Source organism: Bos grunniens, chromosome 4, assembly GCF_055505025.1.
Source record: "Bos grunniens cultivar Pamir isolate PY7600 chromosome 4, Bosgru_T2T1.0, whole genome shotgun sequence".
Classification (NCBI taxonomy): domain Eukaryota; kingdom Metazoa; phylum Chordata; class Mammalia; order Artiodactyla; family Bovidae; genus Bos; species Bos grunniens.
This window is the reverse complement of record NC_141168.1, coordinates 64,154,991-64,181,641: the sequence shown is the minus strand read 5'-3', so window position 1 is coordinate 64,181,641 and position 26,651 is coordinate 64,154,991. Positions and strand designations below refer to the sequence as shown.

General features: G+C 39.2%; 1 protein-coding gene across 3 annotated transcripts in view; it reads right to left on the bottom strand.

Moving 5' to 3' along the window:
- ZNF277 (zinc finger protein 277) overlaps positions 1-26,651 on the bottom strand; it is a 135,563-nt gene that overhangs the window by 17,286 nt on the left and 91,626 nt on the right. For all 3 annotated transcript variants that reach the window (XR_015162548.1, XM_086396607.1, XM_086396608.1), the window contains 2 exons: positions 8,004-8,095; positions 1,672-1,782 (listed from right to left, as the gene is read on the bottom strand). Coding sequence is in view for 2 of the 3 variants with exons in the window: in XM_086396607.1 (XP_086252733.1) it covers positions 1,672-1,782; positions 8,004-8,095 (203 nt within the window). In the remaining variant the exon portion in view is untranslated. The remainder of the gene's footprint in view (positions 1-1,671; positions 1,783-8,003; positions 8,096-26,651) is intronic.

The window sequence follows — 26,651 nt, the reverse complement described above, 5'->3', positions numbered from 1 at the left end:
CTTGCATAAATTTGAATAGTAAATCAGCCATATGGCAGTCATGCAATTTTTAGTTCCTTCTTGAAGTTCCTGATGACCATGGGCATGTGGGCTCCAGATCTACTGGAACCTGAGGATTGATAATGTTAACCTTTGTGATACCGCCCTGTTACCTCAACGTCAATCAATCAGAGAATTGTACATAAGCTGATCAAACATAGAGAACAGATTTATGGACACGGGGTGGTGGGAGGGAGAAGGAAGGAGAAGGTGAAATGTATGGAGAGAGTCACATGGAAACTTATATTATCATATGTGAAATAGAGACCCAGGGGGAATTTTCAGTATGACTCAGGGAACTCAAACAGGGGCTCTGTGACTATCTAGAGGGGTGGGCTGGGGAAGGAGATAGGAGGGGGGTTCAAGAGGGAGGGGACATACATATACCTATGACTGATGTTTGGCAGAAACCAACAAAATTCTGTAAAGCAATTATCCTTCAATTAAAAACTAAATAAATAAAAGAATTGCTTCCCTGAAACCCATTAGGGAGTTCTGGTCTTCTGAGCATGAGCCACCTGTTTTCCTTGTGTGGCCCTTGCAATAAACCTTTCTGTGTTAAACTTATGTTTTGGTTTGCTTGGTCTCACTGTGTGTTGGGCACACGAACTTGGGTTTGACAACAAAATGACTGAAATAAGTTTTTGTTGCTATTTTTGAATTCTTTTCCATCTTTACCAAACAACATCTCAATTATTTTTTATGCCACAGAAGTAACTATATTCCTTTATAGTAAACAATTTATGGGAAATAAGTTAAGGATATTGATTACTGCTAGTCTTGCTAGAGAACACACCTGGTATTATTTTATAAATGAAGGATCATTCATTAAAAGAGTGAAGAGACTTGTTTTAATGTACTGTTGATACCAGAATTTGAATTTAGAATTTTATAATGGGTATTTCTTGCTCAATGTTATTGCTCCAAATGTTGTGGGCTGAGACACCACATTCATTAGTACTATATTTAAGTGAATAAAACTAGGGTTTGAGAGTAAAATCTTGAGCCCTTTCTTAGAAAGAAGAGTGAACAGATTTTTGAAAGACATTTTGGTGATGTACAGAATTTTATTCCCTATTTCTACAAGTTAAACAGCCAGAATATAACCTCAAGAAAAGTGGAGTGTTATGATATATAAATGTAAATTAACACTAAAGTTAAAAAAATACAAGCAGGATGCTATATTTCACCTAAAGTTGAATAATATCTAGGGATTTGACTTTACTAAATGTGTAGAATAATTATAGAGAGAAGCATAGAAATTAGGAATCCAAAGTGAAGAACAGTAGTTACTCAGGGAGATACAAATGAGGAAGGGAACAAAGGGAGACTCAAGGGACATAATCACATTCTCTTTCTTATGCTGGTAAGTATATTTTTCATACCCTATATAACATACCTTACAGTGGTATATACATTGTTTGCTACATATGACATTTATATTTAAAGGCGACTAAAAGGCAATATGATCTACACAAAATAAAGACTGTCATACAAAATGTGAACTCCTCCAACATGAGAAATGAGAAAATTCTATTTCTTTAATTACTTGTGACTATTAATTTTTAAAAATTCACAGTGGAGTCCAAGATTAAGATAGCTTTAGGTTGTGTTTCATAAAAATGTACTTACTTGTCAAGCTTTTTCTGTAATGTACACAGAAATTCATTGCAGTTTACAATGTTGTCTGGCAATCCAATGTTGAAAGCATGTTCTCTGGCCATGTGGTTCAAAAGAACAGATCTAGGAAGAAATTTGAGCAATCTGCATTATTTATAACTCATCTAGGAACAAATCAGGTCAGGAGTATCATTTATATAATGATAACAATACTAATTAGAAGACAAGCAAAGGTTAAACATGCGACACACATTTGGGCTACGAAAGAGTTAATGCCTTATGAAGTTTGGTCGCTAAGTCACGTCTGACTCTTTGCTATTCCCATGGACTGTAGCCCACCAGGATCCTCTGTCCATGGGATTTTCCAGACAAGACTACCAGAGTGGGTTGCCATTTCCTTCTCCAGGGAATCTTCCCAACTCAGGGATGGAACCTGTGTCTCCTGCATCGGCAGGTGTATTTTTTACCACTGAGCCACCAGGGAAGTCTGTGTTATAGTATGCATGTAAGCATATCAGTTCTTTAAAGGGAGTCCAAATGTGTTCCACAATCTGCCACTGAGCAGGATTACACTCTACTGGTGAATTGAGTATCTGTCCTTTAAACTATTAAATAAATGTGCTTTGCCTACTCTTTCAATTAATGAGGAAGAGATAACTGCTCAAGAGAAATATATAAACAAATATAACCCAGGATCACAGACATTTAGTTAGCTTATCATTGGATGCAAAACTGGAATCCACAGTTCACATATCTAATTTCATGTAAGGGTTATGATAACTTGCATACACAATGACCATCTTTTTGGTCAGTTCATGTATAGAAGGAAAATTTTAATTTATGTAATATAATGTAACTTTTACACAGAAAAAATCTTATGTGTAAAATATATACTTTGGGCGTTTGCCACAAATTTAGTTCATAAAACAAAGGTGACAGTTTTGGGGGACTTATTAGTACACATACCAATGACAGACTATGTACAGTGACATTACACAGTTTATTTTTTCTAACTTGTTTAGACCCATGCTGCTGCTGCTGCTAAGGCGCTTCAGTCGAGTCCGACTCTGTGCGACCCCATGGACGGCAGCCCACCAGGCTCCCCTGTCCCCAGGATTCTCCAGGCAAGAACACTGGAGTGGGTTGCCATTTGCTTCTCCAATGCGTGAAAGTGAAAAGTGAAAGTGAAGTTGCTCAGTTGTGTCCGACTCTCCGTGACCTCATGGACTGCAGCTTACTAGGCTCCTCAGTCCATGGGATTTTCCAGGCAAGAGTACTGGAGCTGGCCCCAAATTGCCTTTTTTTTTTTTTTTTTTTCTCTTCAGAAAGTGAAATATAGCATTCACCTTCATGAAAATATTTGACTTTTTTCTTTAGTATATAATAGACACATTTATGAATCTCATAGTTCATATGTCCATTTGTCCAACCACTTAAGTATTATAGACAAATTTGAATAAAACTAGCATGTGCTGGACTACTCCACAGTACCTTTTGGGCCTGTAAGGGGATCCCCCAGGGACAGCCCAGACAGAGCTGGACTTTTCCAGGGGTTTCAGGCATGAGGCCCAGGCTGTGGAAGGGTCCAGGCAGAAGCAGAGTTGGGGTCCTCTTGCAGGGATTGGGATGGGTGAGTGGCAGGCTGTGAGGCAGACGGTTGGAGAGCTTCCCCTAACCTCAAGCCTGTGCTGGGGCAGAGTTCAGTGCCTCTAGATCCAGACCCTATATTGTACCTGGAAGGATTCAGCAATCATTAACAGCTGGTTCAAGGCCTATGAATGGATTAGGAGGATTAAGGATTACTTCACCCTAGTCCATGTGGCATTAGGATCTTTCACTTTTAAGAGTTGTACTGAATGTACTTATGGGAGATTACTGCTCTCAATTTCTCTGGGACCTAAAGGCTTGATATCTAGGGTCCGTAAGTTAGGAGACAGGAGCTAAGCCAATGCATTCTTCTTTTCTCAAATATTTCTCCCTTATTTCACTGTAGGAATAAAGGTTTCCCTACATAGTTAAACAATGCAGTTTGCCTGAAGCAGTATCAATTGGGATAAATAAAAGGTTGGTCACAAAACTTAAATGGAAAATCTGGGGAATGAGATGATTATAGGGGATTGACTTCTAAGGACCTAGAAACACACATGTGCAGGGCTGTGTGCATCCCTAAGAAATCCCTGAGAAGACCCTAATCTCTCACCGGTGGCTGACTCTGAGACTCTATACAAGCAGGAAGTGAAAGTTAAGGCAGAGCTGTAAACTGATGGAGCACTGAAGATAGGTCCCAAGCCAAACACAGAACTCCTTGGCAAAGGAAAGAAGATATGTTTTCTCAAGGCTCGCTGCCATATCATTATTGAACACTGAGCTGAGTAGATATGTTCAGCAGCCATACTTGACAAAGAATACATGCTTTAGAGAATTAGTTCAGGAAACTCACTAAATACACAAATAGCAACAACAAAAACTCTGTTTGCGTAGGGGACAAATTTAATTTCTGTAGTTATCACATTATTTAAAATGTTGAGTTTTCAACAAACAAATTATAAGACATGCAAAGAAAAGAAACTATGGCCTACCATATGAAAAGAAAGTAGTCAATAGAAACTGTCACTATTTCTGAGTAAGCCCAAATGTTGGACATAACAGACAAAGATCATAAGATAAATTAGATTACAAAAATATGTGCAAAGAACTAAAGAAAACCATGACTAAATAATCAAAAAAAGGTATAAGAAGGATACCCTTACGAAAATGGGAATACTAATAAAAAGATAGAAATTCAACAAAACATACAAATTCTGGAGATGAAATGTATAGTAACTGAAATGAAAAATTCACTAGAAGGGCCCGAAAGAAAATTTGAATTGGAGAACAAAGAACCAATGAACTTGAAGATCAATTGAGATTTTTCAGTCTGCAGAACAGAAGAAGAAACAACGCCGAAAATTAAATTGAGCCTCAGAGATTATTACATCTACCAATCTATGTATAATAGGATTCCCCAAAAGCAAAAAGGATAGGGGCAGAAATAATATTTGAAGAAATAACAGCTAAAAACTCCCCAAATTTGATGGAAAACATTAACTGAAACATTGAAGAAGCCCGATAAACTTCATGTAGAATAAATTAGAGAGACCCATACCAAGAGAAAAAATGACGATGAAATCAAGACATTGCCAGATAATAAAACCTGAGCAAATTCATTGTTAAAGGACTTGCCCAATATGAAACTAAAACAAATCCTTTGGGATAAAATAAAATAATGCTAGATAGTAATTCAAATATACATTAAAAAAATATGCACCGGTAAAGGTAGTCACATAGTCAAATATAAAAGGCAGTGTAAATGAATTTCTGTTTATAAATCTTTTCTTCCCATATCTGATGTAAAAATAACTGCATGAAACAAAAATTTTAAAGACATGTTAATGAGCTTATTATGTATAAAGATGTAATTTATGTGACAATAATAGCACAAAGGAGTGGGGGAGGAGCAAGCCATTTTGGAGCAAATTTTTCTGTGTTTTGTTGAAATTACACTGGTATTAATCTGAGTTCAACTGTTTTAAGTTAAAATATCAGTTGTAATCCCCAGTGAATTATAGTGGATCGTGAGTAGACCACTAGAAAATAACTCAAAAAATAAGGTAAAAGTAACAAGGGAATTGAAATGGTGCCCTAGAAAATGTCTACTCACCAAAAAAGAAGGCAGTAATGGAGGAAAGAAATTTTTAAAAACTTTATTAATAAACAGAAAAATGGTATAAGTAAATCCCATCTCATCAGTAATGACACTACAATAAACATTAACACAGGATAGCAAGAATGTCCTCATTTTTCTATCCTTGACCATTATCCACGCCATATGTTTTTCTATTGTTTTTATGCCCAGGCTGGAAGAACACAAATATAATCCCCAAACATTGCTAATATCATGCATAGCTGGAATCAGGTTATATTGTTGATCTTTCATTATAAACAGACTTTTCATAAACAAGAGCAGCAGAAGGATAGGGGACATTTTATAAAAATAAGACATTGCTTTTCTTTATCATTGGTTAAAGCTGTGGCAAGTGGTGCAGTGATAAAGAATCTGCCTACCAATGGAGAAGACGCAGGAGACGCAGGTTTGATCCCTGGGTTGGGAAGATCCCCTGGAGTAGGAAATGGCAGCCCACGCCAGTATTTTTGCCTGGCAAATTCCATGGACAGAGGAGCCTGGCAGGCTACAGTCCATGGGGTTGCAAAGAGTCGGAGAAGAGTGAGCACCCATGCATGCACGTGCACTCAGTTGTATGGTGCAAGATAAAGCAAACTTCTGTCTCTGCAACAGGCTGACTGCCTTTCTCTATCAAACTTTCACTCATTATATCCTGATACCCATGTATCCCTGGGTTTAATATAAGGATATATATTTCAAATCATGTCAGTATCTACATTTATCAAAAAAACTTAAGCTATAGAAAATAAAAATATTTGTAGATTTTTAATACTAGAGATTCCTAATAATAGTCACATTGCTCCTTACTGGGTTAATCATAGTCTTAATGTTAAATCAGAAATAACATGTTAAAAGGAAGTAGCAGCGCTTGGTAAACTTTTTGATAGATAGCTGGTCCTCACTGCCATCCCCATAAATCTCTTTGAAACAGACAGTGTTAAAAGCATAATGACTGGCCTTGGCATAGGTTTTCCTCTATGCTAACTGATCTATATGAGTATCAAATCTTCATAACTGGTGTTTTCAACATTGATGCTTCATCCAAACCCTTTTCTAAATTCAAACAAATAGTTACCCTCTCCTTTTTGATGTTTTTCAGACAACAATGTTGGATACTGTGCTTAGCCATTTTTTTTTAAACTAAAGACTGCTTTCCTTCAAGTGGGCAGCAGAATGATTGTCCACTCTATGTTGTCATTAAAACTATTCCCATTTCCTAGAGTTACAACTTCATGACTTGTATTTAATGTACACTTGTAAATATTACTGTTGTATAAAAAGAAATTTGTCTGGTCTTTGTCTTTGGTTCCAGGTACTGAACTTCAAAAACCCTTGGAATTTGTTATGCCAATAAAGTAACTTGTGGTAGGCTTCTAGAATGTTTCAGAACAGGGGTTAATTGCCATAAAGACTAAATAACTAAGTGATCAAAGTTTAGGGACCCAGAGCCACCCTGACCTCCAGAGAGGAGAGAGGGTCTGGAGACTAAGTTCCATAATTAAATTAAGTAAATATGCTCACATAATGAAGCATGTAAAAATTCTGGATACCAAAACTCAGTGAAGATTCTTGGTTGACGTGCCAGGAGGTGATAGATTCTGATTCTTTGAGAAGGCACAGAAGTTCTGTGTTTAGGACCCATCCAGATCCAGCTCTATGTGCCTCTTAATCTGACTGTTCCTGATCTGTATCTTTTATGGCTAACACTTTTCTGAGTTTTGTGAGTCATTCTAGTGAATTAATGAACCTAAGCAAATTATTGGTGGAAATCTCTGAATTTGTAGCCAGTTGGTCAAAAGTGCAGCTGTCCAAGGGAATTTCTGAATTTGTGTGGTATCTAAAGAGAGGGCAGTCTTGTAGGGGATGATGCCCTTAAACCCACAGTGAAGTGAAGTGAAGTGAAAGTTGCTCAGTTGTGTCCAACTCTTTGCAACCCCATGGACTATATAGTCCATGGAATTCTCCAGGCAAGAATACTGGAGTGGGTAGCCTTTTCCTTCTCCAGGGGATCTTCCCAACCCAGGGATCAAACCCAGGTCTCATGCATTGCAGGCAGATTCTTTACCAGCTGAGCCACAAGGGAAGCCCAAGAATACTGCAGTGGGTAGCCTATCCCTTCTCCAGTGGAATCTGATGCTAACTCTATGTGATTAGTTTTAGAACTGAATCAGAGTATATCAGTTGGTTTTAGGCCAGTTGGGGCTGGTGACAGAATTACCAATTCCCCATTTATTTTCCCCCTTAGATCTTTATCATTTTTAATGTTTAAAAATAAAACACCAAAAGCTGCTGAAGGTTTAGAGTTCACAAGTTAATACAGAAGGGCACATCTGTTGCACATGGTCTTGGCCTGTCAACGGATTTTAAAAAGCCCTACAACATTAAACAGAAATCTATTTCTGGCTTTTAAAAAAATTTATTCCCCTACTTTGCTTAGAGCAACTACATTCCATCTTTGATGTTTGGTATATTAAAAAAAAAAAATTACTGTGGATATATGAAAGGGGACTGAGCCAATGCATGTAACTTAATCTATATAAGATTAAAACACCCACTGTCAGCATTTTGATAAGTTTTCAGATGAAAAACAGTAACATTTAAATACATACACAACAGCTACCTGTTTCCGAGGAACTCCTCATTGCAAAACATACAAATGCCATGAAAGCTGTTATCATTTCGTTCTTGTTGCTGTTGCTCCAGAATTTCTTTCTGTAAAGGAAAAACAGATACATTATGTTATCTGTAACAAATGCATAGCTAGCTAGTGAAAAATGTCATGGTCTGGTTGGGAGGAAACTGGAGAGAGGCACAAAGGAAGTAAATGAACACTGATGATATTTCAAATTTCTGCATTCCTGTTCTTGTACCTAAATTCCAAGTTCATACAGTTAAATGCCGGACAACACAGTATTTGGATAGCTATGCAGGAAACAAAGTCAACAGGGTCTTACCATCCTTTCCCGACTTTGTCCTTTCTCCTATATTTATCAGTAATTTCCCAATCTCATTCTCTTCCAAAAGTAAAAATGTGCTCCTTTCTGAAATTCTCAGTTTAGTTTGTAATCAAGTTCTGATCAATGTTTTTTACTTGATCTGTCTTTCATATTACTTCTCTCCACCAATCCCATTGCCATCACCCTGAATCCAGTCTTTAGTCAGTCATTATGAGATTACTATGAGTAAGTCTCCTAGAAGGTCTGCCTGATTTTAATCCTTTTTTCTACCATATTCACCCTCTCTTTGGCAGGTAGAAAAAACTCTTAGAATTATTTTCATGTATAATTATCTTGTTACTCTCCAATTCATATAATTTAAAATATGCACCAGTAACATCCTATTCTAGTCAAGGTGGTTCTATACATTGCTTTTCCTTGAGGTGATTTTATTTCTCTTTGCTTTTTCATTCTTATAAATATTAACTGTTCTTTAAGATCCAAGCTGATTCCTATTTCTGCCATGTAGTCAGCTCTGAATTACAGTACAATAGTTAAAGAGTTCAGACTCTGAAACATTGAATAGAACTAGATTTGAAGCCTGATGTGCTGTACCCCATGGGGTTGTTGCAAGGAGTTGGATACCACTTAGCGACTGAACAACAATTACAACTCACTTATACTTGATATTTTATTTAACCTCTATAATACTTAGTTTTCTCAATTTAAGATGAAAATACTACCTCACAGCATTGTTTACAGGATAAGATCAGAAATTTGTGTAAAGAATTCAGATTGCACACATGTATGGTCAGGCCACTCAAGATGGCTGTTCTCCTGCTCTCTGTACATCCCCTGCCTAACCAGTCCCTGCTTCACCTCTATCTTACGTACAAGACTGACCATAAAGAAGGCTGAGTGCCAAAGAATTGATGCTTTTGAACTGCGGTGTTGGAGAAGACTCTTGAGAGTCTCTTGGACTAAAAGGAGATCAAACAAGTCAAATCCTAAAGGAAATCAACACTGAATATTCATTGGAAGGACTGATGCTGAAGCTCCAACACTTTGGCCACCTGATGTGAAGAGCCCATTCATTGGAAAAGACCCTGATGTTGGGAAAGATTGAAGGCAGGAGAAGTGGGTGACAGAGGATGAGATGGTTGGATGGTATCACCGACTCAATGCACATGAGTTTGAGCAAGCTCTGGGAGGTGGTGAAGGACAGGGAAGCCTAGCGTGCTGCAGTCCATGGGGGTCGCAAAGTATGGGATATGACTGAGTGACTGAATAATAACAACACATGACACATTCCTACACACAAGCCTCAGGCCCCAGCTAGTGATTGTTCTTATCAAAGGGGCAGTGAGGGGCGTGCCCCTTTACTGGTCTCCTGGTAACTAAAGAGCTCATCTGACCTCACTTCCCCTATGATTGGTAAATTGCTTTACCATCATCTCTTTTGCTTGTTTTATTTTCTGAATGGATATGAAAACTCTGAAATTAAAAGAGAGTGTTTTATGCTGTTCTTATTTTACATCTGCATACTACTCTCCAGCTACTCTTATAACATGAAGCTCAAAATAGGAACTTCATAAAGTCCATTACTGATTCTATAAATATTTGTAGGACAGCCTAAAAAGGAGCTAGTATCTAGAAGCTTAATAAATTCCACTGGTACTTCTGGAAATCTATCATCAAACATTTAGAAATATTAATCCACTGAAGAAAAAAAAATCAATTCAATCAATTTCTGCTTTCAGTCATGATGAAAATAATGGATACTGGACTTCCCCTTCCCCTGTAAACTATTATAAAACAAGTTGCTTCATATATTGTATCTGTTTTCAGAAAATGGATAATAGCACTGTGATGGATGAGTAAAAATAAATAATACATTGCCAGTTTTCTGTTGGGTAGTATTTTCCAAATCGCAACACAGGGAAGTTAAACCCAAATGAAGGGTATGTATCTACCTCAGTTGGTGGAGAAGAAAAAAGAAAAGAAGAAAAAAAAGACTGGCATTTAGCATACTTTAAAAGCAAGAGAAATTTGTGGGACAAGGTACTAGAGAGAAGAAGCTTTAGAGGAGGAGCTCAAGAAACCTAGACTGGGATTCTTTGTATCTTTGCCCAAATACTGAGCTCTGTACATATAGGGGTAATCTCTGGTGGCTCAGTGGTAAAGGATCTGCTGCAATGCAGGAGACATGGGTTTGATCCTGGGGTTGGGAAGAGCCCCTGGAGAAGGAAACAGTAACCCACTCCAGTATCCTGCCTGGGAAATTCATGAGCAGAGAAACCTGGTGGGCTACAGTCCATGGGATAGAAAGGGTTGGACACAAGTGAGCGACTAAACCACCACCACAACCCATGTATAGGACAGGACTCTGTGAGGCCTGATAGGGGAGTTCCAGGGGCTGTGAAGCTTAATGGGGATTCTAGAAGTCACAGCATTGGACTCGGTATGTTGGAACTCTTGACACACAGAATGGAGAGACCTTGCTCAACACTACAGGCACACAGCAAATATAAAAGAACACTTTTCACTTCATGAAGCTTAGGGCTTTCTGTTGGTGGCAGGTGGATAGATAAAAGCAAAAGAAACAAAGGGAGTAAAGTTGATGTATCAGAAAATTTTAATTATTGCTTTTTAAGTGAATCTTACATAAAAACTGAAAGTGACAGTAAAAGTCAAATTAAAGGAAAAGCGAACCTTGATAAACATGTATAGCTTAACTAAAAGAGAGAAAACACATCTCAGAGCCCTATATTTACAACTATGTTAGCAGCAAAACAAAAAACCAACAGATAATGCTCTTGATAAAGATCACTTTAAATACCATGCAGTAAGGCTGAGCAATACTTTCTTGGCCTGCTCGTGTTTTTGGACTATGAGACCAGTAAACATTTATTAAAATCATCATTCTGGCTCATATTTCTCAGGCTGGTGATAATATAACCTAAAGTTGGCTAAAGAAATGTCTTACTGAAAAAAAAAAAAAAAAGAAAAAAGAAAAGAAATGTCTTACTGAACATTTCCCTGGTTTTGATTAGCACAAACATAACACATTTCTGAGTTTAAACCACAGTGATACTAAGCCATCTACAGTTTACTCTGGCCAAATTTAAGTTTTATCAGTTGACCCTAATTGATACAACCTAAGGGTAGACACCTGAAGCTGTGTAACTTCTTGCTGCTGCTGCTGCTAAGTCGCTTCAGTCGTGTTCGACTCTGTGCGACCCCATAGACGGTAGCCCACCAGGCTCCCCCATCCCTGGGATTCTCAAGGCAAGAACACTGGAGTGGGTTGCCATTTCCTTCTCCAATGCATGAAAGTGAAGAGTGAAAGTCAAGTTGCTCAGTCGTGTCCGACTCTTAGCGACCCCATGGACTGCAGCCTACCAGGCTCCTGCGTCCATGGGATTTTCCAGGCAAGACTCCTCTTAGGAGAGCCTAATTTGCATTTTGGTGAATTAGAAGGAGCATGGAATAGACAGGGCAGTAAAGCAAGAAGCCACTTTTTAATGGCAAGTAGCTAAAACTGCTCTGTTCTATTTGCATCCTTGAGCTTCCAACCATCTCTACTAACAGAACATGAGCTCCTTTATGCACAACTTATTACAATAGAGTCTTAAAAACACAAGATAACTAAGTTTATACCCCTGGTGCAACAACAAACACACTACAAATCTGAATACTCTCTTGAAAATCAAAATAAAATTCTCAAAGGAGAGGAGTTTATAAAACATTGATTATCTCTTACTCATAAAAGACTGGAACTTCTTATGCTAATTCGTATTAGCATTTCATATAGGCTATAAAAAGGTGGCAAGAACACAGAAAAACTGTACAAAAAAGATCTTCACGACCCAGATAATTATGATGGTGTGATCACTCATCCAGAGCCAGACATTCTGGAATGTGAAGTCAAGTGAGCCTTAGGAAGCATGAACAAACCTAGTGGATGTAATGGAATTCCAGTTGAGCTACTTCAAATCCTAAAAGATGATGCTTTGAAAGTGCTGCACTCAAAATGCCAGCAAATTTGGAAAACTCACTAGTGGCCACAAGACTGGAAAACGTCAGTTTTCATTCCAATCCCAAAGAAGGGCAATGCCAAAGAATGCTCAAACTACTGCACAATTGCACTCATCTCACACGCTAGTAAAGCAATGCTCAAAATTCTCCAAGCCAAGCTTCAGCAATACATGAACCGTGAACTTCCAGATGTTCAAGCTGGTTTTAGAAAAGGCAGAGGAACCAGAGATCAAATTGCCAACATCCGCTGGATCACTGAAAAAGCAAGAGAGTTCCAGAAAAACATCTGCTGCTGCTTTATTGACTAAGCCAAAGCCTTTGACTGCGTAGATCACAATAAACTGTGGAAAATTCTGAAAGAGATGGGAATACCAAACCCCCTGACCTGCCTCCTGAGAAATCTCTATGCAGGTCAGAAAGCAATAGTTAGAACTGGACATGGAACAACAGACTGATTCCAAATAGGAAAAGGAGTACGTCAAAGCTGTATATTGTCACTGAGCTTATTTAACTTATATGCAGAGTACATCACGAGAAACGGTGGGCTGGAAGAAACACAAGCTGGAATCAAGATTGCTGGGAGAAATATCAATAACCTCAGAAACGCAGATGAAACCACACTTACGGCAGAAAGTGAAGAAGAACTAAAGAACCTCTTGATGAAAGTGAAAGAAAAGAGTGAAAAAGTTGGCTTAAAGCTCAACATTCAGAAAACAAAGATCATGGCATTTGGTCCCATCACTTCATGGCAAATAGATGGGGGAACAGTGGAAACAGTGTCAGACTTTATTTTTTGGGGCTCCAAAATCACTGCAGATGGTGAATGCAACCATGAAATAAAAGATGCTTACTCCTTGGAAGGAAAGTTATGACCAACCTAGACAGCATATTAAAAAGCAGAGACATTCCTTTGCCAACAAAGGTCCGTCTAGTCAAGGCTATGGTTTTTCCAGTGGTCATGTATGGATGTGACAGTTGGACTATAAAGAAAGCTGAGCACTGAAGAATTGATGCTTTTGAACTGTGGTGCTGGAGAAGACTCTTGAGAGTCCCTTGGACTCCAAGGAGATCCACCCAGTCCATCCTAAAGGAGATCAGTCCTGGGTTTTCATTGGAAGGACTCATGTTGAAGCTGAAACTCCAATACTTTGGCCACCTGATGCGAAGAGCTGATTCATTTGAAAAGACCCTGATGCTGGGAAATATTGAGGGCAGGAGGAGAAGGGGATGACAGAGAATGAGATGGTTGGATGGCATCACCGACTCAATGGACATGAAATTTGGGTAAACTGTGGGAGTTGGTGATGGACAGAGGCCTGGCGTGCTGTGGTTCATGGGGTCGCCAAGAGTCAGACAGCTGAGAGACTGAACTGAACTGAATAGGCTATAAAATGGAGAACTTTCCACAGCAATAATAAGCTGGTAAGATATTTAAGATCAGTCCAGGGTGTTCATTGGAAGGACTTATGCTAAAGCTGAAACTCCAATACTTTGGCCACCTCATGCAAAGAGTTGACTCATTGGAAAAGACCCTGATGCTGGGAGGGTTGGGGGCAGCAGGAGAAGGGGATGACAGAAGATGAGATGGCTGGATGGCATCACCGACTCAATGGACATGAGTTTGAGTGAACTCTGGGAGTTGGTGATGGACAGGGAGGCCTGGCATGCTGTGATTCATGGGGTTGCAAACAGTTGGAGACGACTGAGCAACTGAACTGAAGATATTTATGTAAACAAATATAACAGCGTACTGTATATGTAAGTTATCCTAAAAATTGGAATTTATTATTGGTTATTAATTAAAAAATTCTAAAGTACTTTTTTAAGAATTCACAACTGATAATTTTTAGAAATAGAGTTACATAGAGAATTTTATATTGTTGTGGGAAAAGAAATTGGAGGATGAGTTTTACTTTTTTTCAATTAATTGCTTTCACTTGATACAGCATATATATTTTAATAAGTACATATTTCAAAACTTATTTTCAAATTTTTATTTATTTATTTATTTATTTATTTTTGGCCATGCTGGGTCTTTGCTGCTGCAAGGGCTTTCCTTTAGTTGTGGTGAGTGGGCGCTACTCTTTAGTTGCAGTGCGTGGGCGTCTCATTGCGGTGGCTTCTCTTGTTGAGGAGTATGGACTCTGCGGCATGTGGGCTTCAGTAGTTGCAGCATGTGGGCTCAGTGGTGCTGCTTCGGGGCTCTAGAGCACAGGCTAATAGTTGTGGCACACAGGCTTTGTTGCCCAGCAGCACGTGGGATCTTCCCAGACCAGGGATCGAAACGGTATCTCTTGCACTGGTAGGCGGATTCTCTACCACTGAGCCACCAGGATGTTCAGGTCAGTTCAGTCGCTCAGTCGTATCTGACTCTTTGTGACCCTATGGACTGCAGCATGTCAGCCTTTCCAGTCCATCACCAACTCCTGGAGCTTGCTCAAACTCACTGTCCATCACGTTGGTGATGCCATCCAACCGTCTCATCCTCTGTTGTTCTCTTCTCTTCCTGCCTTCAATCTTTGCCAGCATCAGGGTCTTTTCCAATGAGTCAGTTCTTTGCATTAGGTGGCCAAAGTATTGGAGTTTCAGCTTCAACATCAGTCCTTCCAATGAATATTCAGAACTGATTTCCTTTAGGATGGACTAGTTTGATCTCCTTGCAGTCCAAGAGACTCTCAAATCTGCTCCAACACCAGTTCAAAAGCATCAATTTTTAGCTTTCTTTATAGTCCAACTCTCACATCCATCCATGACTATCAGAAAAATCATAGCTTTGACCAGATGGACCTTTGTTAGCAAAGTAATGTTTCTGCTTTTTAATATGCTGTCTAGGTTGGTCATAGCTTTTCTTCCAAGGAGTAAGCGTCTTTTAATTTCATGGTGGCAGTCAACATCTGCAGTGATTTTGGAGCCACCCCCCAAAAAAAGTCTGACACTGTTTCCACTGTTTCTCCATCTATTTGCCATGAAGCGATGGGACCAGATGCCATGATTTTAGTTTTCTGAATGTTGAGCTTTAAGCCAACTTTTTCACTCTCCTCTTTCACTTTCAAGAGGCTCTTTAGTTCTTTACTTTCTGCCATAAGGCTGGTGTCATCTGCATATCTGAGGTTATTGATATTTCTCCCGGCAATCTTGATTCCAGCTTGTGCTTCCTCCAGCCCAGCATTTCTCATGATGTACTCTGCATATAAATTAAGTAAGCAGGGTGACAATATACAGCCTTGATGTCCTCCTTTTCCTATTTGGAACCAGTCTGTTGTTCCATGTACAGTTCTAATTGTTGCTTCCTGACCTGCATACAGATTTCTCAGGAGGCAGGTTAGGTGGTCTGGTATTTCCATCTCTTTCAGAATTTTCCGTAGTTAATTGTGATCCACACAGTCAAAGGCTTTGGCTTAGTCAATAAAGCAGAAGTAGATGTTTTTCCTGGAACTCTCGTGCTTTTTTGATGATCCAATGGATGTTGGATCTCTGGTTCCAGCAATTTGATCTCCGGTTCCTCTGCCTTTTCTAAAACCGGCTTCAACATCTGGAAGTTCACGGTTCACGTGCTGTTGAAGCCTGGCTTGGAGAATTTTGAGCATTACTTTACTACTGTGTGAGATGAGTGCAATTGTGCAGTAGTTTGAGCATTCTTTGGCACTGCCCTTCTTTGGAACTGGAATGAAAACTGACCTTTTCCAGTCCTGTGGCCACCGGTGAGTTTTCCAAATTTGCTGGCATATTGAGTGCAGTAGTTTCATAGCATCATCTTTTAGGATTGGAATGGCTCAACTGGAATTCCATCACCTCCACTAGTTTTGTTCGTAGTGAGACTTCCTAAGGCCCACTTGACTTCATATTCCAGCATGTCTGGCTCTAGATGAGTGATCATACTGTCATGGTTATTTGGGTCTTGAAGATCTTTTTTGTATAGTTTTTCTGTGTGTTCTTGTCACCTCTTCTTAATATCTTCTGCTTCTGTTAGGTCCATAATATTTCTGTCCTTTATTTTGCCCATCTTTGAATGAAATGTTCCCTTGGTATCTCTAATTTTCTTGAAGAGATTGCTAGTCTTTCCCATTGTATTGTTTTCCTCTATTTCTTTGCATTGATCACTGATCTTTACAGTGATCACCAGGATGTTGGGGACATTAAATAAATAAGTCTTGTTTAGTCTTAAGAGACAAAGCACAGCAAGCCTCTGACCTTGCTTCTAAGCTGCCTGGACACTGCCCTGATGTGAGTGTAAGCCTTGCGGCACCATAGATAAGATATGGCACAAATCTTGGGACTGTTGAGCCCCTGGAGGGGGTTTGGCCAACCAAGCCCTAGGCTTACCACTCAAGTTTTACAGGATAGAGCAAATAGCATTATAATGAAACAAGAGCTGCAATTTGCTCACAGATTGATGATATTATCAGTTTGCATCCTGAGATTACAACCGGGAACCCCAAACTTTCTGAAGTCTCACCCACAGAGTGGACGCACTGCTTGGGACCCTTTCCCAACTGGGACTCCAGGTGTGCTGTAGCACAGGATTTCTGTGCTGCATCCACTTAAGTCTGGATGTTGGTCAACACCCAATTCGGTGATATATATCCTCTGTTGTTTCTATTCCCTTTTTTCTTTTAATGTTAGTATACTGAAAGTAAGCTAGATAATTCTCTAATAAATATTGGTATTATTTATTTGTATATAATGAGTGACTTATTTTGTTAAGAAATCCTTTGAACCTACGATGAAAGTGAAAACTCTCAGCAAAACACAGGGAAGCCCTTTAATAAGTATATATCTAAAAAGCATAATTACATGTTTGTCACTAAGATAACTTTTTGAGAAAAACAGGAGATGCAAGTCAAGATATGGAAATGAACTAGAATGATAAATCCAACAATTACAGAATCTAAGTATACTGAAGTAGAATGTAATTGCTTTTGTTTTATTCTTTAAATATATTAAGAAATAAAATAATGGCAACATGCTTTCCCTCTTATCCACTCTAATAAAGCCTACTCTATGAATTGTCTGTCTGTACATTATAAAACAAATAGGAAATTATTATTTCTTAATATAGGAACACCAAATATATACTGATATACTTTTAATCAAATTTTGCTGCTGCTGCTGCTGCTAAGTCGCTTCAATCGTGTCTGACTCTCTGCGACCCCATAGATGGGAGCCCACCAGGCTCCCCCGTCCCTGGGATTCTCCAGGCAAGAACACTGGAGTGGGTTGCCATTTCCTTCTCCAATGCATGAAAGTGAAAAGTGAAAGTGAAGTCGCTCATTCATGTCCGACTCTTATTTTCCAGGCAAGAGTACTGGAGTGGGGTGCCATTGCCTTCTCTGTAATCAAATTTTTACTTATACATAAATCATGTGAAGATGAAAAAGAAATTATTTTAATTCCATAACTATTATGTCTATAATAGCTTTCCTCATCTTGTAATCAATTCAGCAAATTAAGGAGACAGTTATTTATTTGTTGAAATTGGCTCTGCTGACAGTTATGTCAAGAACACCAAATAGTAAACCTGGAAGCTACTCAAGTCAGGTAACTCGGTCACTGTCTCTTTTATTTATTTTTTTAATTGTGAAAAATTTCATAAGCAGGAAAGTTGAAAGACTAGTACAATGCACATCTGTATACCAAATCAGTTCAGTTCAGTTGCTCAGTTGTGTCCGAGTCTTTGCAACCCCATGAACTGCAGCATGTCAGGCCCCTCTGTCCATCACCAGTATCTATACTCAATAACTGTTCACATTTTGCCACAGCTTCTCTCTCCTCCCCTCCCACACACCATACACACATATATATTTAGCACTAAACACCTCTTGCTTTGCTGAACCATTTGAAAGCAAGAAAGCTGCAGACTTCACAACACTTCACTCCTAAATGCTTCAGCATTCTTCTAGTGAAAATAAGGGCATTCTCCTATATACAAGCACAGTGCCACTATCATTGTATCTAAGAAAATCAATAATTCCAAAGTGCCTAACACCTGGGTAATACTTAGATTTCTTCAATTGCCTCAAGTATGTCTCTTACTGTTCATCTCTTCCCCAGCTCCCACCAAGACCTTCCTAGGTTCACACATTTCACTTGTTTGTTAGGTGCTCTGCCTCCAAATCCCCCTCTCCCCACCCAGTTCCCCCACCCTATGAATCATAAACCACAAAATAACTAAACAGCCTGGTACTTCGACTCTGCTGTCTGGAAAAGGGAAGTTTTTCCCAACTCAATAATGGTCTTCTAAAGTATATGGACAATACTGTTGAATGGAAGGGCTCTGCTTCCAATGAGCTCTACTTACACAGACCTCTTGAATGGTTAGCAAAAATCTAGGTGAAAGACAGCCACGTCACCACTATGCCCCTCCACCCTTATTCCAATTGCTGCTAACTTGGTATGATGAGATAAAACAATACAGAGCTTTAAGGATTCTGTATTTCTTTCTTCTGTAGCATACATGTTGAGCACTGCTGATGAAGTATTAGTGAGGAAGAAACTGAGTGGAAGATACTTGTGACAAATAAGAACAACTTTTTTTCTTATTTTTCCCTTTTCTCCTGCCCTTCCTTCCTTTTTTCCTTTCTTCCTTTGGTAAGATTGGTATTGGTTAGGATTAATGATAGCTATGTTTGAAGTCATTTACAAACAAAAATATAATTTTTGGAGACAATCCATAGAAAGCATCACAAAGATGCTTTCTATGACATCTTTGATGGCACATCCAAGCCACCATTTTTGTGCTTTTATTTTTTCTAAAAAAGTCCCATACTAGGTAGATATACTAGATTTTATTCATGGATTTATAGAATAGAGGGATGAAGAGAATGTCACAGATGTTATCTGTTTGAACTGCTCAAAGTGGCTGATGAAATCAGATAAAATTTTCATTACATAATAGGCTTCGATAAAAATCATAGTTGTAAGAATACAACATCAACTGATGTATTAAGCAAAGAGTCATAATAACAAGCTGTATGATTGTGTAATTGGTTTTAAATGTCAAGAATGGTAGCAAAGGGGTCAGCACATAGTGTTGCATCTTTATTCATAACCTGAATAAGAGGAAACATTAATGAAACGGCAGACATAGCAGATGGCATGCAACACAGTCATAGGGGACTGACATGTAGGTAGAAAATGAAATTTGTGAGTTAGTTTGGAAATTATAAAAATCAGCCAATTTGGGAAAAAGCAATTTAGAAAATGTCCATTTAGGTTAAGTATTTGTATAAAGGAAAGAAAAAACTGATGCTTAAATGACAGATCCAATGGAAACAGCTTGTATTAACATAAGGAAATAAAACTAAGGTTAATGTTATTCATACGATATCAAAAACATTTCATAGATACTGATATATTAGATTCGTAATAGTTTCCTGGCTGAATGGCTACACAAGTGACTATGAGAGAAAAGAGCACACTTCTAAAGTTCCCTCCCAACCAGCTCAGAGGCAGCAGCATGTCAGAACCTGCTAGCAATTCTCAGTCCAGGGGCCTAGCTGCGCTCCTCCCATACAGAACACCACAAATCTCCCTACCAAAGTTAGAACAGCGGTCCAAAGGCTCCACAGAAAGGCAGCAGAACTCCTTATTCCTCCTGCTTTCCATTTCTAGAACCATGGATTATCTCTGAGGGTATCTGGGATTATTTAATTTACACCTCCATCTTGTTTCTTAAGTATTTCAAGTGGTTATAAAGCAACATAGCAGAAAATTAGTAAAGGAAGAAAGAAAAAATTAGGGTGGGATGGACACAAATCGAAGATAAAAAATAAAAAGAAGAAATATAAATGTATATCCACACATTCAAACCTCTAGGGGCTTCAAATTTGGCTATTGGCTTTCTTAGAAAAGGGCAACAGTTGGACAGGAGTTCATGTAACAAAGAATTTTGCTGGCTTTGTCCCCTGTTCCTAGGAGACAACCTATAAAGCCCTGGAATTCCTTGAATGTTTGGAGTGTCTTTGTTACTCCTGGTGGGCCTTTTGACGTCACCTGATAGTTTACGCTAATGAGATAGCTCCAGGATGGGGACTGCCATGTTCAAAGACCAACATGTTGTCAGTTGGCTAGGGTTTGAACCACAGGACATCACCCTGACTTCAGGAAGGGGAGGGGAATGGGAGTTTGAGTTCAATCATGTGGTCAGTGAGTCAATCAATCAAACTTAATGGAGTTTCAGCAAAAACTCTAGACACCAAAGCTCAGGTAAGGTTTCCTGAGTGTGTATTGTTATAATATAATACTGTGTGCATTGCTATACACTGATGTATCAGAAGAGCAATACATCCCTGGGGACGATGAAAGCTTTGTGTTTGGGGTTCTCCCAGAGCTCATCCTATATATCTCTCTGGCTGGTTCTGATTTGGACTTATTTCTACAATAAAATCTGTAATCATAAATGTAGGCTTTGTGAGTTATTATAGCAAACTAAAGGCAATGGCACCCCACTCCAGTATACTTGCCTGGAAAATCCCATGGACGGAGGAGCCTAGTAGGCTGCAGTCCATGGGGTCGCTAAGAGTCGGACATGACTGAGCGACTTCACTTTCACTTTTCACTTTCATGCATTGGAGAAGGAAATGGCAATCCACTCCAGTGTTCTTGCCTGGAGAATCCCAGGGACGGGGGAGCCTGGTGGGCTGCCGTCTCTGGGGTCACACAGAGTCGGACACGACTGAAGCGACTTAGCAGAAGCAGCAGCAATGAACCTGAGGGGGCATAGTGGGAACCTCTTGAATTTGCAGTCAGCTGGTTAGAAGTGAAGGCAGCCTACGGAGCCCGAAATCGTGGCTGCTGTTTGAAGAGAGGATAGTCTTGTGAAGTCTGGCTTAACTCTGGGAAGTCAGAAGCCATTAATAATAAGTATATTATGTGATAGAATGGGCAATATACTTAGAATGTGTATGTGTGTTAGTCGCTCAGTCGTGTCTGACTCTTTGTGACCCCACGGACTGTAGCCCACCAGCCTTCTCTGTCCATGGAAATCCCCAGGGAAGAATACTGGAATGGATTGCCATTCCCTTCTCCAGAAGAACTTCCCAACCCAGAGACTGAACCCTGGTCCCCTACATCACAGGCAGGTTCTTTTACCTTTTGAGCTACAGTGAAGTCCATATACTTAGAACAAACAGACCAAACAAGATAGACTGTGTCTCATATTGATTCTCCAAAGCCAGCTCTCATGCCAAAGCATATCCCAAAACTTAGTGAGAGCAATGCCGAGGGGCAGCAATGCAGAGGGGTACAATAGATAGCTGTTTCCTTCTGACTGGAGGTTGACAGTTTAAGACTTCCTAGAAAAACTGTGACCTTCCTCAAAAAAATTTTCCCTGAACATGGCTTTTATAAATATTGGTTGATAATATTCTCAACTTTGTCCTTCCAATCAAGTAGCTTGACTGTTGTTTTTCTAAGCTCTGACTTGGATGCGCAGCCACTGGCCTTAGAAGGCAACTGGGAGACATCTGAGTTGACTCTGTCTTATAAAAGCTGCAGAGTCCTAAACATGAACAGGAGTTGACATGGGAAGTCATTTAATTCTTTGTCAAAAATGACTCAAGGAGACAGCCACACACTAGATAAGAGAGTCCCCTAAAAAATCATTTTCATTCCTCATCTCAGCCCCCAACACCAACTACTAGCCTCCAAAGTTGTACCTCATTTATCATGGTCACAATTTTTAACACAGATTAAAGTTTAAAGAAGGTGTCACCAGTTGCCCAGCCCTGATTTTGGTGGGGGGGTAAGTTGGGGGCTTGTCAGGAATGTACCCAAAGAACACCTGCCAAGGAGTGACATAATTTGTTGGCACATCCTCCAATGACAAACTTCCAGCAAAATGTATACCAAGGTACATTAAACATAGCAATTTACTAATATAATATTCACTGATAACTATGTCAAAAGGCCAAGATTAGATATTAAACAATAATAGGTTTTGGAATTTATTCATGACAACTAGTTAGTAAGGCCAATTGTCTCTTTTAGTAGACAAATACATATGTGTGCATATCTTTCCGAATTCTATGAAAAGAGGAGAAGCATCTACTTTAACCACAAGTGGCATTTAATCACTTAGAATTGATACTTTTGCACTGTGGTGTTGCAGAAGACTGTGGAGAGTCCCTTACTGCAAGAAGATCAAACCAGTCAATCCTAAAGGAAATCAGTCCTGAACATTCATTGGAAGGACTGATGCTGAAGCTGAAACTCCAATACTTTGACCACCTGATGCAAAGAACCGACTCACTGGAAAAGACCATGATGCTGAAAAAGATTGAAGGCGGGAGGAGAAGGGGATGATAGAGGATGAGATGGTTGGATGGCACCACCGATGTGACGGACATGAGTTTGAGTAGGTTCTGGGAGTTAGTGATGGACAGGGAAGGCTGGTGTACTGCAGTCCATGGGGTCGCAAAGAGTCGACACGACTGAGCAACTGAAGTGAATTGAACTGAATCACTTAGATATTAATTAAAATAAAGCAGCAGCTGCTGTTGCTGCTAAGTCACTTCAGTCATGTCCGACTCTGTGCGACCCCATAGACGGCAGCCCACCAGGCTTCCCCGTCCCTGGGATGCTCCAGGCAAGAATACTGCAGAGGGAGGAAGAATTTCACTCTGCTTAGGGTGAAGAAAGCCACAAGAGAACATTCTTACAATGAAAGAAAGTTGGATTAAAAAAAAAAAAAAAAAGACAAACCCCAAACAAAAACCCTGCACAACTTATTTTGACTCCAAGAAAGCTGAAGTCAAAAGGCAACCAGACAAACTGAATTCCAAAAGGTGACAAACTCTCTGACGAGAGGCAGGGATACAGGAACTATTTCACCTTTGGCAGAGCAAGAGATGAAAAGGGCAAGAAAGAAGAAAAGAGCTGAAATTTTAAAGAGCCCTGGGAGTCCTGGACATAAGGGGATCCAGCTCTTTTCCACAGGCTTCCATCAAGATCTCGGGAAAAACACTGGCAGTAGGGCAAAGACACATCAACAATGGCCCTTCCGTGGTGTGACAGTCACTCAGTCATGTTTGACTCTTTGTGCCCCCATGGATTATAGCCTGCCAGGCTCCTCTGTCCATGGAATTCTCCAGGCAAGAATACTGGAGTGGCTTGCCATTTCCTTCTCCAGGGGATCTTCCCAACCCAGGGATCAAACATGTGTCTTCTGCATTGCAGGCAGATTCTTTACCATCTGAATCACCAGGGAAGCCTACTAGTAACAGACATTTCTAAGTATAAAGACAAGTCAACTTAAAAAGTATCTGCAGATAACATGCTTGATTTTACCTTATAATCTGCAGACAATATATTAGAATATTTAATGAATCCATACACCTTTTTCAAAGGAATACCTGAAACAGAAGTAGCGATAAAGTTCTAAATGACAATCATCAATCAGATGAAATAATTTAGATGAAGCTTGTCTCTCTTGAAGAGATGAGGACTGGGCAAGTAGTCAGGAAGAAAATACAATGTGCTTTTAACTTTGTATGAAAAATAATGTTTAGTTCCCTGTTGCTTAACAGTTCTGTTTTTGTCACATACATGCTCTATTCAAATTACTGTCTGAATACTTTATTAAAACTCCGCTTCTGGCCTTTGTTTTCAAATCTGCTTGCTTCCTGGGACCTTGCTAGTTTCAGTCAGTTCTTTAGCTGCTGGCTGGGGGAGGGACCGCTGTACCACACTGATACAAAGCAGAGGTCTGCACTGCTGGTGGATAGGGGCAGGGATACTAAGAAGTAAAACTAGAGTATTACTGAGTTCTTTCTGAGTGTACAAGAGTGTTTTGTGGTATAAGAGCTGGATATAAAGTCAGACCTGGAAGATCCTAACTTGGAAGTTTTTAAGCAAGTCTGACAGTGCATTTTTCTTAGAACGTTCAAGAAAGTTATAGGCATGTATTTTGGTATAAAAGGATTTAAATATAAAATAAAAAAAAACTTACAATGCTTAAAATTTACAGAGATGAAGGTATGTCTTTTTAAACTTGGGGCAGGTGTAGCCAGAAGCTGATGGAACAGCAGGGAAAGAAGGCAGATGGAGGAGATCCGCAGCACCAGCCTCAGCCCATTGTGCACACCTGGCTAAATCCAGGGCCCAGTAAAGGTCCACAGTATATTCACTTTTTGCTTACATGCTGGGATTATGAAAGATCCTCACAAGAAAAATGGATAAAACATTTGGATAAAATGTTTATCCATAAAAATGGATAAAACATGAGTGTTTGGGAATCTTTGAGGAGGAGATACCTTGAAGAAGAATAAATCCTGGAACAGCTTAGAATTTGTTTATGCTTTCAGCTACTGATTAAAGTTCAGGGTAAAAAACGAAGCAGTAGATGGTCAACAAAATGGAGGCTTAAAAGAAAACTAATAAAAATTCTTTTTAGGCAGATGCAGATAAAGGTCTGTACTGTTAATACAAATGAGTCACTAGCTTTCTTCTGAAGTAACTTGTTTTCAATACCAAAACCCAGACGGCATACCAAATGACAAAGCCCCTGATACACATATGGAACCCTGAGAAGCCTTTGCTCTTAAAGAGTGGGAACATTTGCTACTTCCAAGCACCGCACTGGGGATTCTGGATTGGCACTCCTTTGGGGAACAGACATCAAGGTATGAAGAATGGTATGTCAGCCATTGCTGGTAATAAAGAAAGCAATCAAAGAAGTCTGCTGCCTACTTCTTATTCTTCATCCCCCGTACCAACCAGAGTAAATGATTTGAAAATAACATGGATAGATCTATTTTTTGGTGAAAACAGGTGACATGGACACTTCAACTGGCTAAAACACACGCCATTTATTCAGCCAAGATTTCTTAAAAGTTAACTAAACATTTGGTTTTACACTGGGCATTGCAACCTATGACTTCTTCTTGTTCATAATTTCAAATTCAGAATAGGTTTAAATTTTTCCTACCCACTGAAAAAAGACTTCAGTAAATTAACCAGTCAACATAAGTTTTTAGTATCCACACTGTAACTGGTAGCTAAATCAATGCTCCACAGAAGGCAATTTTTCTTAAATCACTCCGGTCACCCATTTGAATTACTCTAAATATCTTTATGCTCCAGAAGCATTCCAAAGGCATTCATTAACCTATAGATCCATTTTAAAAGCTTATCTCGGATACAACCATCTCCAAAATCTCTTCCTTTCCCTTCAGAAAAGCCATGAGATTTTAGAGAAGAGCAATCCAAGTAGAATAAATAGTAAGTGGTGCTGGCTGGAGCTTCCTGTATCTGAGGAACAGAGACATGGCCAGTGAGATGGGCCACAGTGAGCAAAGAGAGTGGGCGAGGGAAACAGGTACCACCCTTTGAGATCTTGGTAAGGAGGCTGGATTTTTATTTTAAATAAATTTGAAAGTATCAGCAAGTTTTAATACTAGAGTTGTGAACTGGACACGTGAGTACTCAAAGAGTTATAGTAAAAGCATATTTTTTTTCTATCATACCCTTTATTTTATCTAACTCTCAAAATGAGAAAATTGAAGTATAAAAAGTTCAGTAACATTAATAATATAAGGATTAGGGGACAAGTACGTAACAAAGTAAAATGGAAACATGGACAAAATTTTATATATGATATTGATGTCCTGTTTCAACCACTTTCAGGACAGAATCTGCCTATAACTTAAATATTTTAGAAACTCTCTGACCTGGGGTAAAGTAAAAAGCTACTTTTTACCAAAGAATTGCTCTCTTAAGTGTCAAAAATTGGTAGATAACCCTGGGAAAGACTAACCTGCCTGCCAGAATCTGATAATATAAGCATTAGAATTTATGTTAGCAATGTAACTCATGCAATATACTTAAAAACACATCTCTGCAGGTAAAGGCAGGAATAACTGCATTAAAACAAGGATTATCAAAGATACAATACAGTTCCTTAAATGTAAAAATCCAGTGTTCTCTGCATTTTGAGATGGTGAAAAGTTAAGTTTATGGCAACATCAAGATGTCTGAAATGATTAAGAAAATGCATGTCAATGACTAAATGAAGACAGTAAAACAAAAAAGCCAGGGAGAAATTTCTTAACTGGATGATGATACACACTCCTCCAAATCCATGAGATCTGATCTGACTAATATCTCACCTTTTTGAAAGATATCAGTACCTCCCACCCTTTTTGAAACTGCAAAGATGAAGGCAATAACCATCTGTTTGGTACACAGGACACACTGTCAGTATTTTTCTCCTACTTTGAATCTCCATGAGGTGGCTTTTGAAGAGTAGGGAAGAGACAGGATAGTGAGAACATCTTTAAAACACTAACTAGAAGAGA